The sequence below is a fragment of the Sciurus carolinensis genome, chromosome 16, assembly GCF_902686445.1.
Source record: "Sciurus carolinensis chromosome 16, mSciCar1.2, whole genome shotgun sequence".
NCBI lineage: Eukaryota > Metazoa > Chordata > Mammalia > Rodentia > Sciuridae > Sciurus > Sciurus carolinensis.
This window is the reverse complement of record NC_062228.1, coordinates 18,289,064-18,303,969: the sequence shown is the minus strand read 5'-3', so window position 1 is coordinate 18,303,969 and position 14,906 is coordinate 18,289,064. Positions and strand designations below refer to the sequence as shown.

Genomic DNA, 14,906 nt, shown 5'->3' with positions numbered 1-14,906 from the left:
CAGCAAGCTTAGGAGAGTTCTGGTGTCCAGATTCTGACACATGTCTTTATCAGGTTCCTGCTCCCAGGCATCTGATGGCCCTCATTTCAGTAAATCCTCATGGATAGTGTAAGATGCAACCATTTCCCCTACTTTACAGGTGAGAAAACTGAGTTATTAATACTTAGTGACTTGCCTAAGACCGTAGAACTAGGAAGTACAAGACCATGATTTAACCAAGGCCCTTCCTACTGCCTCTGCTCCAGCCTGAGATTCCCTATTCTATTTGTCTAGATTCAAGCCAGCTTTGAACCTATGTATCTTATCACCAAGGGTAAGGCAGGAGAGGGCCACACATGAGGTGAGGAGCCACCCCTTATATTTTGTCCACCCTCAGGTTCCCATCACCTAATTCTATGAGTTCCAGCATTGGTTCAGCCTCTTCAAGGACATCAAGCCACCTCACATAAAGGCCAACCATTGCAACAAAATTCTCTTTGTCTTTGGATCTTACATCAAGGGCAACAGAGGTGAGTCCTCCTCCTTATCTCCTAGGAGCCAGGATGGCACTCTAATGGGCACAGGATTGGCAATTTCTCTCACTGAACAGATGAGGAAATTGTGGCTTAGAGAAAGGATAGGAACTGGTGTCTACCATCTTACAACTCAAAAGGTCATACCAGGGTAAGAATCTGAGCCCTTTACCACTTCAATCTGTGCTCCTTCCACCTGTCCCCACCCCAACCAAGAGGGGGATTAAAGGCATAATTGTTTCTTTTTTTTAAAAAAGGCATACTTGGGGTTGGGGTTGTGGCTCAGTGGTAGAGCACTTACCTGGCATGCGTGAGGCACTGGGTTCAATTCTCAGCACCATATATAAATTAATGAATAAAATAAAGGTCTATCAACATCTAAAAAATACTTTTTTAAAAAAGACATACTTGTTTCTTAAATGACTTCCCAGTTTTAGAAGGAATAAGGGGGTTTTTCAGCCAAAGACAAGCTCAGGGTGGATTCAGCTAGAAGCTGAGATGAGTAAGGGCAGGTTGGGCAAGCAGAGGGCCTGGTGCCAGAACTTTTGGGGTAGAGAAGGGACACAGGTCTGGAGTCCAGGGACAGGCTACAACTGGGGTGATGAGTGTGGCAAGGAGTGGACAGCTGGATGGGCTTCGCCAGCACCTACACCCTGTCTTCCTCCTCCCCACAGTTGAGCTCACTGAGGAGGAGGAGCTGCTGAGCGGGAGGATGATGAAGTATTGGGCCAAAATTACTCAAAATGGGTGAAAGAATGCACCATCCATCTTAGCCTCCTGGGAGACTTGTACTCATCCGGCATTCCCTTTGTTTGAGGTGACTTCATTAGCACACATGTCCTTAATCACAACATCGCCCCCTCTCTTTGACCCAAAGACCCACTCTAAAAGAGGGCACCTTGTATGTGCTCTTCACTAGTCCCTTTCCCACTGACCAGGAAGGTGGGCCACAATGCAGAGCTACCATCAAAGAACTTTCTGACAGGGAAGGACAAAACAGGCCAGGTTCTGTCCCACATAGAACTAACACAAGTAGAAAGTCTTTGCTTTCCTAAATTAGGAAACCTCCCCCAATTCCCCATGTCTCCTGTCTGTTTGGCTGTCTGGCATGACCCAAATTAGGGGCTTCAGGTCCCTGAAGGCCCACAGGCTAAAGTTCTGGACCAAGACCCTGCCCCAGAAGATCCAGGAGCTAAAAAAGACTGAGGACAAGTGCACAGAGCTATAGCTCTGTGTCATGGAGGTAGGATGGGTGGAGTGCAGGTGAGGTCTTCCTGTGGTGCCCACATATGCCCACTCAGGAGCCAGGGTTGATTCCCTCATTAATGTAGCTATTCATCCATCCATTCAACCTTATGAAGAACTCACCTTATGCTGTTCATTGCCCAGGCTGCCATGGGTCCTCTCATGTTAGACGCACACAGTAATCCCCAAGGAAGTTGTGGATGGGTGAGCCCAATGGATGTCCACCTTCCTCCACACCCCACTGGGCCTATTTCCCTTCCCTGCTTTTCACCTCTCCTTTCCTGAACCCTCCCTCTGTCTGCTTTCCTTCCCCTTCCACACCCTTCCAACTTTGAGAGAGGTGCTCAGGGGAATGTTGCCCTCTCCTAGATGTCAAAACCCCAGCTTCATTTCCCAGCAAGTCTCCAATGTTTTCTTACATGTAAGAGGCCAGAAAATCTGCACTATAAACGTGCTAGTATCTTAATACATTCAGGCTGCTGTTGCAAAAGTATAATTTAGGTAGCTTATACACAACAAAGGCTTATTTCTGACAGTTCTGGAGACTGGGAAGTTCAAGATCAAGGTGCCAGCTAATTTGGTATCTGGTGAGGACAGCCCTTTTCATTGTGTCCTCAAGTGACAGAAGGAACAAACAAACTCTCATAGGCTTAATTTATAAGGGTGTTGTAGTAACCCATCTCCTGTTGCTATAATAAATACCTGAAGTGAGTACATATAAAGATAAGAGTTTCATTTAGCTCACAGTTTTGAAGGCTAAAAGTCCAGGGTTGTTGCTGTCATATTTTGGCTACTCACAAAGGCTCCAGCCTCACAATATGTTGGGGAATTGGGGAGGGGAATGGCTAAGTGCAGAAGGGGGTGAACTTGCTTTGTAACAATCTGCTTCTATAGGACCCATGAGAACTGCATTAATCTCTACCCAAAGTAATGATCCCAATGACTTAATTATCTCCCAATAGACCCCACCACCTAAAGATTCCACCACTATCACAACCTGTATGACATTTACTGTTTCCCCTAGGGTGGTAAGTCAGATTAGAAATATTAAAGGTATTATCTTAATAATCTTAGTATTTCTCAAATTAAGAAATTTAAGAAATAAAGACAGGACATGAAAATAAGTGAAAAACAGGGGCACAGTGGGATGATCTAGCTCTGATGGAGACTAGGTCTAACCACAAGGTGGAGCCCCACACACTTTATTTATATGGGTAGGAACACCAATGGGATTCAGTGTGAAGAACTTCCTGAAGAATACAGGATGAAGATGGCAAAAAAAACTTTGTTGGGGCTTAGCAGGTTACGCCTACCTCCTCAACTTCCAGACTGCTGCGTTTGAACCCAGGGCTGTCTGAGCCAATGGGCAGGGTGTCAGCATAAACTGAGCAGTCTGGAATTGGTGAGATTTCACAGAGAGTTCTCAGAAGAGCAACACTCCTGCCTTGAGATAGCTCAAACAAACTCACGATTTATTCATGGCCCCTGACATACCACCTGTCACCACTGCCACTCTGGGCACCTATCTTGCAGCATAAGAATCCTATGGGGACAAATATGATCCAAAGCATAGAGGGCCTCAGTCTTATATTCTTGAGAACTCCACCTCATGATATGTCTGCTCTCAAACATTCACCTGTTAATACCATCATATTTGGGGATTGGATTTTAACATATAAATCTGGGAGGGGAAACAGACTTTCAGACTTTCAGCACTTAGAGCTCCCACATCTCAGCTACTGAGAATACCAGCTACTAAAAATATAAAGGTCCCTGACCTTACCTATTGTCCCCCTAGATTGTCATTTATCATTGACATTTAATATGACCCACCAACCATTTATTTCTGTCTCAAAGATGTTATTGGTTCCATTTTTATGAGAAGAAGGACAGGATATGACTATAGTTTCCTGGATTCAGGGGAGCCAGGTGGTTTCCTTAGGATCCTCACTTGTGAAGTTTGCTCCTATATTCTTTGGTCTGCAGAGACTGTGAGGGTCATATTGACATCATTGCACAACTGCAAAGAGGTTTAACTCCCAGGTCTTTCTTGGTAGTGGAACTGGAAGACAGAAGTCCAGTCTAACAGAAGAAATTCTTCAGAGATAGAGAGATGGATAGATATAATAGATACACACACATACACAGATATGCTCCTGAGACTTTTCTAATTCCACATTTTTACTGTTACCTTGACCATCATCAGTGCCAGGGCCTCTGTGCAATAAGGGGCAGAGCACATGGGGACCTTCACCCCGCCGGTGGTCGACAGCAGGCTCTGGATCAGGAAGAGGCACTTATGTTGTCCAGTTGACATAAATAAGCTTGTGACATGACTCAGAGTGGAAGGAACCCTACAGCCCAGCTATGAATTAGGTTAGGAAAGTCAGGACAGAGAGAGCATCTGCACAAACTTGGGCTGGGGCAATGGCTTAGACCAGAGTGCATTGGAAAGGAAACTGAATCTACAGCAGCTTTGCAGATTGGGTGGAGGTCAAGTAAAAGCAGTGCTCTCAGCATGCTGGCTGCTTAGATCCGGGTAAATGCTGATTGCTTCCTAAAGGTGCTGAGAAGGAACACAGGTAGTGCCAGACCATGAGTCTTCATCTAGGAAGTCAAGCTGGGTGGGCTGTCCCAGCCGAGGCTGGCTTCCATCCACCCATGCAGAGCTCAGGATGTTTCAGAATCTCCTAGAGGCATCTAAGACCTGGGAGTTCCCTGGACCAGTAGGCATTCATTTCACATCTTTCTAGTGGATCAGTGACTGTGAAGTTGACCTTGGCTATGGGGAGATGGGGTACCTAGAGAAGTGCCTTCAAAAAGAAGGGCCAGATCTTTTCTCTCTTTCTTTTCTCTCCCCCTGACTCACTTTCTTTCTCCTCCTCGCTTTTCCACTCTCTCTAGCACGTGCCCTTTCTCTTTCCCTTTCTTTTCCTCTCATTTTCTCTCTTACCCTGCAGGGAGACACTCTGTTTGCTTAATAAACCCTCTTACGTGATTTCCCATGTCCGGCGTGGTTTTCGTGGGATCTCTTACATTGGTTCTGTGACTCGGGATGGGATCTTCCACTGTCTCTTAAGCAAGTGGAACCCCATCTGAGCCCCAGTGCCCCCCGGACACAACCCCACCTTCCATTCGCCCACATGCTCTGCTCTGCATCCAGCACTGGACTTCAGACTGAAGCACCCATCCCCAGATGCCTTTACAACCTGCTCTTCCCCAACCAGACTTCTACCATGGACCCCTCGATTAACCCAATTTCTAAAAAGGGAACTCCAAACTGCTTGCCCCATGGTGCCCCCTTCCAGCTCGAAGGAGCCAGATTGGTCATCACCCCCCCCCCCCCGCTTTCCCTATAGCAGTAAAGGAGTTCCTAAAATTAGAGGGGTGAATGAAGCCAGAATTGGAAACAGACAGTTAGTGTAGAAATAGGGGATCACTCAAATCGAGGAAATGAAGTCCATGAAAACCATCTGCCTCTGGAAGTCTGGAAGTTGAAGACTGCCCCAGGGAGAATGGACTTTTTACATCTCACCAGTCACTTAGGCAGGAAGGAGAGAGAAGTCTTCAGAAAGAACTGGAGAACAAAAGATTTTCTTATAAAAACAGAAACGGGGGAATGTAATGTACAAAGCTGCTCTCCCCACCCTTTCCATTGCAGCCATTTCCCCACCTCCCAACTACTGTCAGTCTGAACATTCTAGCTAGCTATTGGTTCATCAGTCAGCTTGCAAGTATCCTCCATTATTGGTCCCCTGTTAACCCGGCAGAATTCAACTGCTTAAGGGTAGCTACCCACGCCATCTTTTCCTCTTGCTTTTCTCTCCCCCGACTCACTTTCTTTCTCCTCCTCGCTTTTCCACTCTCTCTAGCACGCACCCTTTCTCTTTCCCTTTCTTTTCCTCTCATTTTCTCTTTTACCCTGCAGGGAGACACTCTGTTTGCTTAATAAACTCCCTTATGTGAAAAAACAAAAACAAAAACAAAAAAAGAAGGGCCAGACTGAGGAGGGAGGGCCCTCAGAGGCTCTCAGAACATGGTCTGTAAGAGATCAGAGACTGTTGGAAGGGGACCCAGTCAGCCATGAAGGGCACAGTCACACCTTCCTGTCATGGTTCAAGCAATTCCGTTCACTCCAGCGAGGTCATCTTTATTTCTCCATCTGTGGGGGTCTTCATTCTGCACCCCCTCTCTGCTCTTTCCTCTCCCAGCACCAGCATTCTCATGGGCCTGTGACTGCAGGGACAGTGAATTAGTGACTTCAGGTATGAGGAGAGGGTTCCTGGGTTCTCAGAGGGGTTGCAGAGGCTGTGCAGCACCTTGGAAAGCAGCTGAATTCTGCTGGCTTAAGGAACACAGCCCTGCCCTATCTGCTGCCCATAGCTCCACCACCTCCACAGGTTTGGGGCAACTCCCCAGCAGCTCTCACATTGCTTGGCTCCTTCCAATGCCCTGCCTCCTACCTACGAAGTCCAAACTCCGCCTGGGCCGAGGTCCTGCTCTGCAGTGACTGGTGACCTGTGAAAGGTGGTGTCCACAGCAGTGCAGAAACAGCCCTGGGAGCCGACCATGTACCTCCATCTACTTCGTACCTGGCTCAGCATTGTGGCCTGTGGGCTCCTGCTGCTTCTCTTCCAGACCCAGGGTGAGGCTCCCACCTGGATTGTCAGAAACTGGGTTAGATCTGCCAAACTGCAGAGGTAGAACCTGAGAATGTGGAAAGGAGGACACCAGGGAAGGGGGAGCTCCTCTCCCCCAAATACCCAGCATGGGTTCCCTGAAGCACAGAGACAGTCGGGTCTGCCAGAGGATACCCAACACCTAGGATTTAGCCCCAAATGAGTAGCTCTGAAAGCACTGTATGGGCAAGTCAGAAGCCTCGTGGCAGAGGAACAGGGATAGGGGACATTTCCCTCCTGTGGGTGACTGTGACTATAGCTGCTCTGACCCTTGGGTAATGACAACCGCGATAAGAAGACCTTTCCAGTTACATTTGGGTCTGAGTGTTTTGTCACCTTGGCCAAAGAAGTGCCTAGTACCCTCCAGACAGTTCCCAGGCAAGGCTACTGGCTCTAGAGGATACAGAAGCCCCTGGCACCACTTCTCAAAGCTGATCTGAGAGACTGGGTTCCCTTTACCCAATCACCTGAACTGGAGCACGGACATGGCTTAGCTTCCAGGATAAAGGTGATGATGCTGTTTGCCACCAGGTGTTCTCTAGGCCCTTAAAAGAAGCTCAGGTCAGGTGAGTACCATGCAGGTTGTGTCCTCTGACTGATCTTCTCTTTTATCATGCTCCTAGAGTGGGACTTCATTATCTACCATCACCTTTTCTCAGTCTAATCTTCCTAGGAGGAATATACATGCCCTTCACCCCTGTGATCTGATCCAGCAGGCTCCTTGCTTTGCCTACCAATGCCTGGGCTCTTGGCAATCACCAGGACCTTTCCAGCAGGAATATCTGCCCCTGCCTTTCTGAATGACACTGTTTAGAAAACATATTGCCTTGGACCCATGTTCAGAAAAAAAATACAGTTGTCCCTTGATATCCATGGGGAATTGAATACAAGACAACCCCCCACCATCACCAGCATATACCCAAATAGGCAGATGCTTATATAAAATAGTGTAGTATTTACACGTAACATAAGCATGCATTCTTTGGAAAAACTGTAGATTACTTATAATATCTAATGTAAGTAAATGCATGTAAATAGTTGTTATACTATATTATTTAAGGAATAATGACACAAAAATGCCTGTACATGGTCAGTACATACATGGTGGATTTTTTCCCCCTGAATATTTGCAGTCTGCAAGGTTGACTGAACCCAAGGATACAGAACTCATTGACATGGAGGGTCAACTATAATTGAGAGGTAAAAATGGGGCTCAAGTGGTAGGTGCCATCATCTTTCATCCTACCCAGTCCTGGCTTCTCCACAGGGATCATCGAAGTCCCCTTTCATTACAGACATTACACAGTGTTCACTTTGATTTTCTTTTTGGTATATTCATATAATTCATAACCTTAACTCCTCTTTCTCCAAAACAAAACACCCAGCCTCAGTTCAGGACACCCAACAATCTGCTCTGTGTATCAATGGATATGTGAATTCTGGACTTTTCATATAAATAAAATCATAAAGGCGGTGGTTGAATGGGGGACAGTGCCACAGGCAGAGAGTTTCTGAAGTGAATGTTTGCAGATCAGGGTTCTCCACAAGCCAGAGCTGAGGAGGACCAACCAGGCCACAGTACTGTAGGCCAGCAGCTGACTGGGTAGAACCAACCTGAAGTGCATCTCTCTGTCCACAGGCCAGGACTCAGTCAGCCCCATCCGGACCACCCACACCGGGCAGGTGCGGGGCAGCCTCGTCCACGTGAAGGGCACCGATGTGGGAGTCCACACCTTCCTGGGAATTCCCTTTGCCAAGCCACCTCTAGGACCACTGCGCTTTGCCGCCCCTGAGCCCCCTGAACCTTGGAGTGGTGTGAGGGATGGGACCTCCCACCCAGCCATGTAAGCTCTGCTGGGGTTCGGGAAACCTCAGGACCTGGGGTGGGCATGGGTACTTTAAGCTCTGGGCCAGGCTGCAGTGGTTCCTTCATCTGAACTGCCCAGGCACTTTTCCCTCTGCATTGAGAAGATTCTCACATGCATTTTTCCAAAGAGCATGCTAAGATTCAGAGGATAGAAGCTGCTAACTTGCCCAGGCTCCCATCTCGGGCCTTGGCACCCAGAGGGAATTAGTTGCAGAGATTACATTTGTCCCAGCTCCTGTTATGCCAGATGTTCTCTGCAACCAGGGGACAAGTGTCAGGCAGAGGTTCAGATTGACTCTAAGAACCTATAGAACACCCTGACTCCATCAGTACATACTTCCCTGAGGAGGGAAGAAGTGGTGGCTCTTTGGGGAACCCACCTTCTACAGTCACTAGGCCAACCCCCAGGGCCAGGTGCCAGTGGCCAAGGAACATGTGCATGTGATTACAGCCAGAGCCTCTGTGGGAGGGATGCACTTCCCTGAGAGTCTGAACTGTGCCTGGGCAGTTCAAATGAAGGAACCACTGCAGCCTGGCCCACAGCTCATAGCCCCCAAGTTGTCCCACTATGTTCTATGGGAAACTCACCTCTACCCATTCATGCACAGCACCACATGTGTGGGGACACCTCTGACAGGGAGAAGTGGTGAATGTCAACACACGCAGCCAGTGTTTCCCAGACAGGATCTAAGAGTCAGGATTTCCCAGCCTCAGGAGGAGTGGGATGCACGTGCTCAATAACCTTGAGGCCTCCCTGGTGGTCTGGACTCCATTCCAGCTTCCCCTAAGCCTGTGGCCTGGAACATGGTGGGAAGAGTCTTTAGAGAAGGATCAAGTGTGAGCAGGATATGAGGGGAAGTGGGGACTGAGGGTGACTGAGAGCACCCAGACTCACTCTGGACCCAGAGTTTGGTTTTGCCTACTGCACAGCTCCTGGAATAATTGTCATTATCATCAGGTGTCTGCAGGACGTGGCTAGGGATTCATTGGTTATGAACCTCTTAAATCTGACCCTACCTCTCATCCCCATGTCAGAGGACTGCCTGTACCTCAGCATCTACACGCCTGCCCATGCCCGTGAGGGCTGTAACCTGCCTGTGAGTGTCAAACCATGGTCTGCTGCTGGGTGGGAGGATATTTGTTCTGCAAGAAGACTTTTTAAAAACAAGATTAGCCTGAGCCCCACTGCAGTGTTAACCCCGATAAGAAGTCTTTTACTATCAGGTTCAAGAAAGCCTTCTTACTCGGGGTGGGTAGCTGAACCCTGGGCATGGCAATCCAGAGACCTGGTTGTCCCCAGAGGTCAGAGGCTATGACCCTAGGGTGGATCCAGGACACAGACAACAAACTTATGCCCAGGAGAGTCAATCAGGTGCTCAAGGACTGCACTTTGAGGTCACCTGAATTCCCAAACATTGATTATCTGTTGTGCTAATAAAAATGGAGGACACTAGTTAATGTTTATGCAAGACTTTTCAGGGAGACACCCTTTTTATTTCCATCTCAAAGGGTTTCTGGGAGTAATACAGCCAGACTTTGAGACATGGGGCAGACTCAAAAGCTTAAGTGGCCTTGAATTTCTGAAAAAACATGAGTCCCTTGCCCATGAGAAATATCCCGTCACCTTCTGGGGTTCTGTCCACGTGGGTAACTACATATAGACTACCCAGAAGTGGTGGATAGTCTAGAGAGCAGCCCAAGAGGAGTTTGGGCTGGGTGAGAACCACATGGCATCTGTCTTGATTTCCAAGGTGATGGTATGGATCCATGGTGGTGCGCTAATTGCAGGCATGGCTTCCATGTTTGATGGTTCTATTCTGGCAGCTGTTGAAAATGTGGTGGTGGTCACTATCCAGTACCGTCTGGGTGTTCTAGGTTTCTTCAGGTAAGCCTGGGGCTGAGATGGTCGACAGGGGCTGAACAGACAGAGAATCGTCCAGTGATCACTGTGCTTGCTATTTCCCAGCACTGGAGACCAGCATGCCACTGGCAACTGGGGCTTCCTGGACCAAGTGTCTGCCCTTCGCTGGGTCCAGCAGAATATCGCCCACTTTGGAGGCAACCCTGATCGCATCACCATTTTTGGCCAGTCTGTAGGCGGCAGTAGTGTGTCCTTACATGTGGTGTCTCCAATGTCCCAAGGACTCTTCCATGGTGCCATCATGGAGAGTGGGGTGGCCCTGCTTCCCAGCCTCATTACCAGCTCATCTGAGGCAGTTTCCACAGTGAGTGCCCTCAACCACCATAGCTGAGACCCACTTCTCATCTCTCATCTTTAGAGCCACTGCTACTCTGTTCAGTGGGGACAACAAAAACAGTTGAGGTGTCTTCGGAATTGATGTTTATCCAAAGATTGCTGAAGGGTTCAAGGGTCAGAATCCATACACCTCTACCTCACAGTAGTTGAGTTTGCTCTGTGGTCTGCAAAGCTGCACCCTGGGGGCCTCATCCTAGGCAGAACCATCTAAGCAAGTGTGATGGCTCCTCGGGCTGACACCTGAGTTCAGGAAAGGTGGAACAATTTCCCACCTGCAGCAATCCACACACGTTACCCTTTGAGAATTAGGGGTCACCTGCACCCAGCTGGGATCTTAGGAAACACTCCCCTCCCTGCCTATGGGGAAGATCCAGCCCCTGCCTGGTTCCTTTACAGATGGTGGCCAACCTGTCTGCTTGTGGGCAGATAGAGTCAGAGGCCCTGGTGAGCTGCCTGCGAGGCAAGAGCGAAGAGGAAATGCTTACTATTACCAAGGTCAGGCTGAAGGGTAATGGGTATGGAGGAAGGGCATGGAGAGTAAGTGGGGCAGATGGCCAGGGTGCCCTTTAAACTCGTGGGACAGTTAGTTACCTCATTTCCATGACATTGTCTGGGTTTGAATTGGTAAACCAGGTCATGAGGAACCAGTACCATTTTGGGTGGGCATTTGTGGATAAGCCAGTAAAAGGTGGAAAGCACTCCAAGGATATCAGAAAATTTCTAGCCCCTGACCTTGCTTCTTGTCATTGATTGACCCCTCAGGCCTTCAAGATCGTCTCTGGTGTGGTAGATGGGACCTTCCTGCCCAGGCATCCCGAGGAACTGCTGGCTTTGGCTGATTTTCAACCCGTCCCCAGCATCATTGGTGTCAATAATGATGAGTTTGGTTGGCTTCTGTTCACAGTGAGGTCCATCCCCATTCCCCTGGTGTCTGGGAAGCCCTAGGGAGATTTTACAGATTTGTAGTTTCAGATTCATCCATCCCTAAATCAAGACTTTCTGCCACCCAGGACTTAGACACTGCCGATAACCAGAAGGAAATGGACAGAGGGACTGTGCAGGCTATTCTGAAGAGCATGTCGGCTTACTTGGTGAGGTTCCTGGGGTCCTACAATAAATCAAGAGGACACCAGACTCAGAGCAGAGGTGCACACTTGTAATCCCAGTGACTCAGCAGGCTGAGGCAGGAGGATCATAAGATCAAGGCTGTCCTCTGCAACTTAGCAAGACTCTGTCTCAAAATAAAAAAGGACCAGGGATATAGCTCAGTGGTAGAGTGCCCCCTAGTTCAATCCCCAGTACTGACAAAAAAATAATAATAGAGGGCACACCAGATACCCTGTTCATGTAACAACCCCTAGCAACAAAGACTGATCTATGTGTTTGGTAAAGTATGAGGTAACCCCCAAACTTGGTCCTTTCATCCATTCCCTGTTCATCCCCCCACCCAGAAGCCAGAGCCTGCTTAACAGGACTCTTAATGATCCCCTGTGCTAGATGTTGCCTGCTGAATTTGGTGACCTGTTAATGGAGGAGTACATGGGGAACAATGAGGATCCCCACACTCTCAAACTCCAGCTCCAGGAAGTGATGTCAGACATCCTGTTTGTGAATCCTGCACTCCACGTAGCAAGTTATCACGGTGAGTTTATTTTTACTTGAATTCTGGCTGCATGGGGGACAGCTCAGAAGTGTGGGTCCCAGGTGAGGTCTCTGGGGTCCTGGTTACCACATATGTCTTTATCAGGCTCCTAAGGCAATATGCTTGATAGCCTTCATATCTTCATGGTTAGTGTAAGAGGCAGACATCAACTCCATTTGACAAATGAGGAGACTGATTTAATGGCATTTAGTGATATGCCTATAAGAAAACAGCAAGGAAGTCCAGGGTTATGACTTAGCCAAGAGCCTTTTCAACTGCCCCCTGCCCCAGATTGTGGCTCCCCTTTCCACTGTCCAGATTCTAATCAACTTTGGACCTAGATATCTTGAAAACATGGGTAAAGCAGGAGAGCACCAGGTGAGGGACCATCACATCACAGCCTGTCCATCCCCCAGGTTCCCATGCCCCTGTCTACTTCTATGAGTTCCAGCATCAGCCCAGCTTCTACAAGGACATCAGACCACTCCATGTGAAGGCTGACCATGGTGATGAGATCATCTTTGTCTTTGGATTCCTCAAGAGCAGTGAAGGTGAGTCTTCCTCATTCTCCAGGAGCTGAGATAGGGCCCTGGCTGAGACCCTGACAGATGTCATGGTAAAGATGAGGAAACTGTGACTCAGAGAGAGAATGGGATCAGGAATCCACCATATTACAGCTCAAAAAGCTGCCCTAGGATCAGAATCTGAGCCCTTTCCCATTCTAGTCTGTGTTCTTCCACCTGTCCCCACCTTTAAAATGGTATCTGGCATAGGAGAAGAAGGGGTTGGTTAAAGGCATAATCATTTCTTAAATGACTTCACAGTGTCCAAAAGAAGAAGGAAACTTCTGGGCCAAGGATGAGCCAAAGGTGGATTCAGTTAAAGGCTGGGAGGAGTAAGCAAGCAGAGGGCCTGGCTCCAGGACTATTGGGGGAGGGCAGGGACTCAGGTCTTGGGCACAGGGACAGGTTAAAGCTGGGGTGGTGAGTGTGGCAAGGAGTGGGCAGCTGGATGGGTTTCACCAGCACCTGGACCCTTGTCTTCCTCCTCCCCACAGTTGAGCTCACTGAGGAGGAGAGGCTGCTGAGCAGGAGGATGATGAAGTACTGGGCCAACTTTGCTCGAAATGGGTGAGGACACCTGCACCCCTCAGCCTCCCCAGGGGGCCTAGGCCTCCCCTGCTCCCCTTGTCTAAGGTGACCTCATTAGCACCCATGTGTCCTTAATCACATCCTAGCCCTCTCTCCAACCTGAAGACCTGTTTTGAAAGAGGGTGCTCTGTGGGTGCTCCTCACAGGTCTCTTCTCACAATGGCCAGGATGTTCAGCCATAGTGCTGGGCTACCATGAGAGCAGCCTCTGACAGGGAAGGGCACAACAGGCCAGGTTGTCCTGCCCTGTGGGGAACAACCCTAGTGAGAGGTCATTGCTTCCCTACATCAGGACACCACTCCCCATTCTCAATACCCTTGCCAGCCTGACAACCTGTCCTGTCCCAAATGGTGTGGGTAGGAAGGGTCAGGCCTGAGTTGTACAGAGCTCAGAGTGACCCTTGCCCCACCCTGCTGGGAGGGCATGTACACAGGAACCCTAATGGAGAGGACCTACCCCACTGGCCGCTGTTTGACCAGGATGAGCAGTACCTGCAACTGGACATCCAGCCTACTGTGGGCCGGGCTCTGAAGGCCCACAGGCTGCAGTTCTGGACCAAGACCCTTCCTCAGAAGATCCAGGAGCTAAAGGAGGCCAAGGACATGCACACAGAGCTGTAGCTCCCTGTGTCAGGGAGGGAGGGCTGGGTTAAGTGCATGTGGGGTCTGCCTGTGCTGCCCACGCATGCCCACCCAGCAGCCAGGGTTGACCCCCTCATTCACATAGTCACTCATCCACTCTTCATTCATCCATTCAGTCAACACTGATGGAGAGTTCATCTTATGATGTTCATTGCCCAGCTGCCATGGGTTCTTCTTGTTAGGCACACTCAGTAAATCCCCCAGGAAGCTGTGGATGGGTAAGCCCAGTGGATGCCCACCTTCCTCACACCCCACTGGGCCTAAGCATATTCCTCCTTTCCTCATCTCACCTTCCCAGAACTTTCTGTCTCCTCTCCTCCAGGCTCCTAGACACTCTTCAAAGGAGGAATATGCTTTGAGGAATGTTGTCCACACCTGAGTGTCAAAATCCCAAATCTACTTCTCAGCAAGTCTCATGTATTCCCTTATCTGTCATTCACTACTAGGCAGACTAGACTAGAAGACCTGATTACCTAAAGCCCTAGTATTTTAGTACATTTAGGTTGCTGAAAAAAAAAATCACAAAGTCAATAGTTTATAAACAACAAAAATTTATTCAGTTTGTGACCTTATTTTTAAGGCCAAGATGCCAACCTGGCATGATGGTACGTACTTGTAATCCCAGCAACTCAGGAGACTGAGGAAGGAGAATAACAAATACAAGGCCAGCCTCAGCAACTTAGTGAGACCCTGTCTCAAAAAATTAAAAATGAATAGAACCATGGATGTAGCTCAGTAGTAAGGTACCCCTGGGTTCAATCCCCACTACTGAAGAGAGAGGTGGGGGAGAGAGAGAAGGAAGAAGAAGGAGGAGGAGGAGGAGGAGGAGGAGAGGGAGGAAGGGAAGGGAAGGGAAGGGAAGGGAAGGGAAGGGAAGGGAAGGGAAGGGAAGGGAAGGGAAGGGAAGGGAAG

The 14,906-nt window shown here is 48.8% G+C and overlaps 1 protein-coding gene across 2 annotated transcripts; it reads left to right on the top strand.

Annotated features, from left to right (window-relative positions):
- Positions 1–6,268: 6,268 nt before the first annotated feature.
- LOC124967589 (cocaine esterase-like) lies at positions 6,269–14,724 on the top strand. 2 transcript variants are annotated; one of them, XM_047530032.1, is made up of 12 exons: positions 6,269–6,402; positions 8,076–8,280; positions 9,262–9,400; positions 10,055–10,188; positions 10,270–10,528; positions 10,957–11,055; positions 11,323–11,463; positions 11,571–11,651; positions 12,058–12,202; positions 12,619–12,753; positions 13,260–13,332; positions 13,787–14,724. In XM_047530032.1, the coding sequence occupies exons 1-12, from the start codon at positions 6,327–6,329 to the stop codon at positions 13,971–13,973; spliced, it is 1,674 nt and encodes a 557-aa protein (XP_047385988.1). In that variant the 5' UTR covers positions 6,269–6,326; the 3' UTR covers positions 13,974–14,724. The 2 variants fall into 2 exon arrangements, with proteins under 2 accessions (XP_047385988.1, XP_047385987.1); XM_047530031.1 differs by having other exon boundaries at positions 11,323–11,468; positions 11,555–11,651.
- The last annotated feature ends 182 nt before the right edge of the window (positions 14,725–14,906 follow it).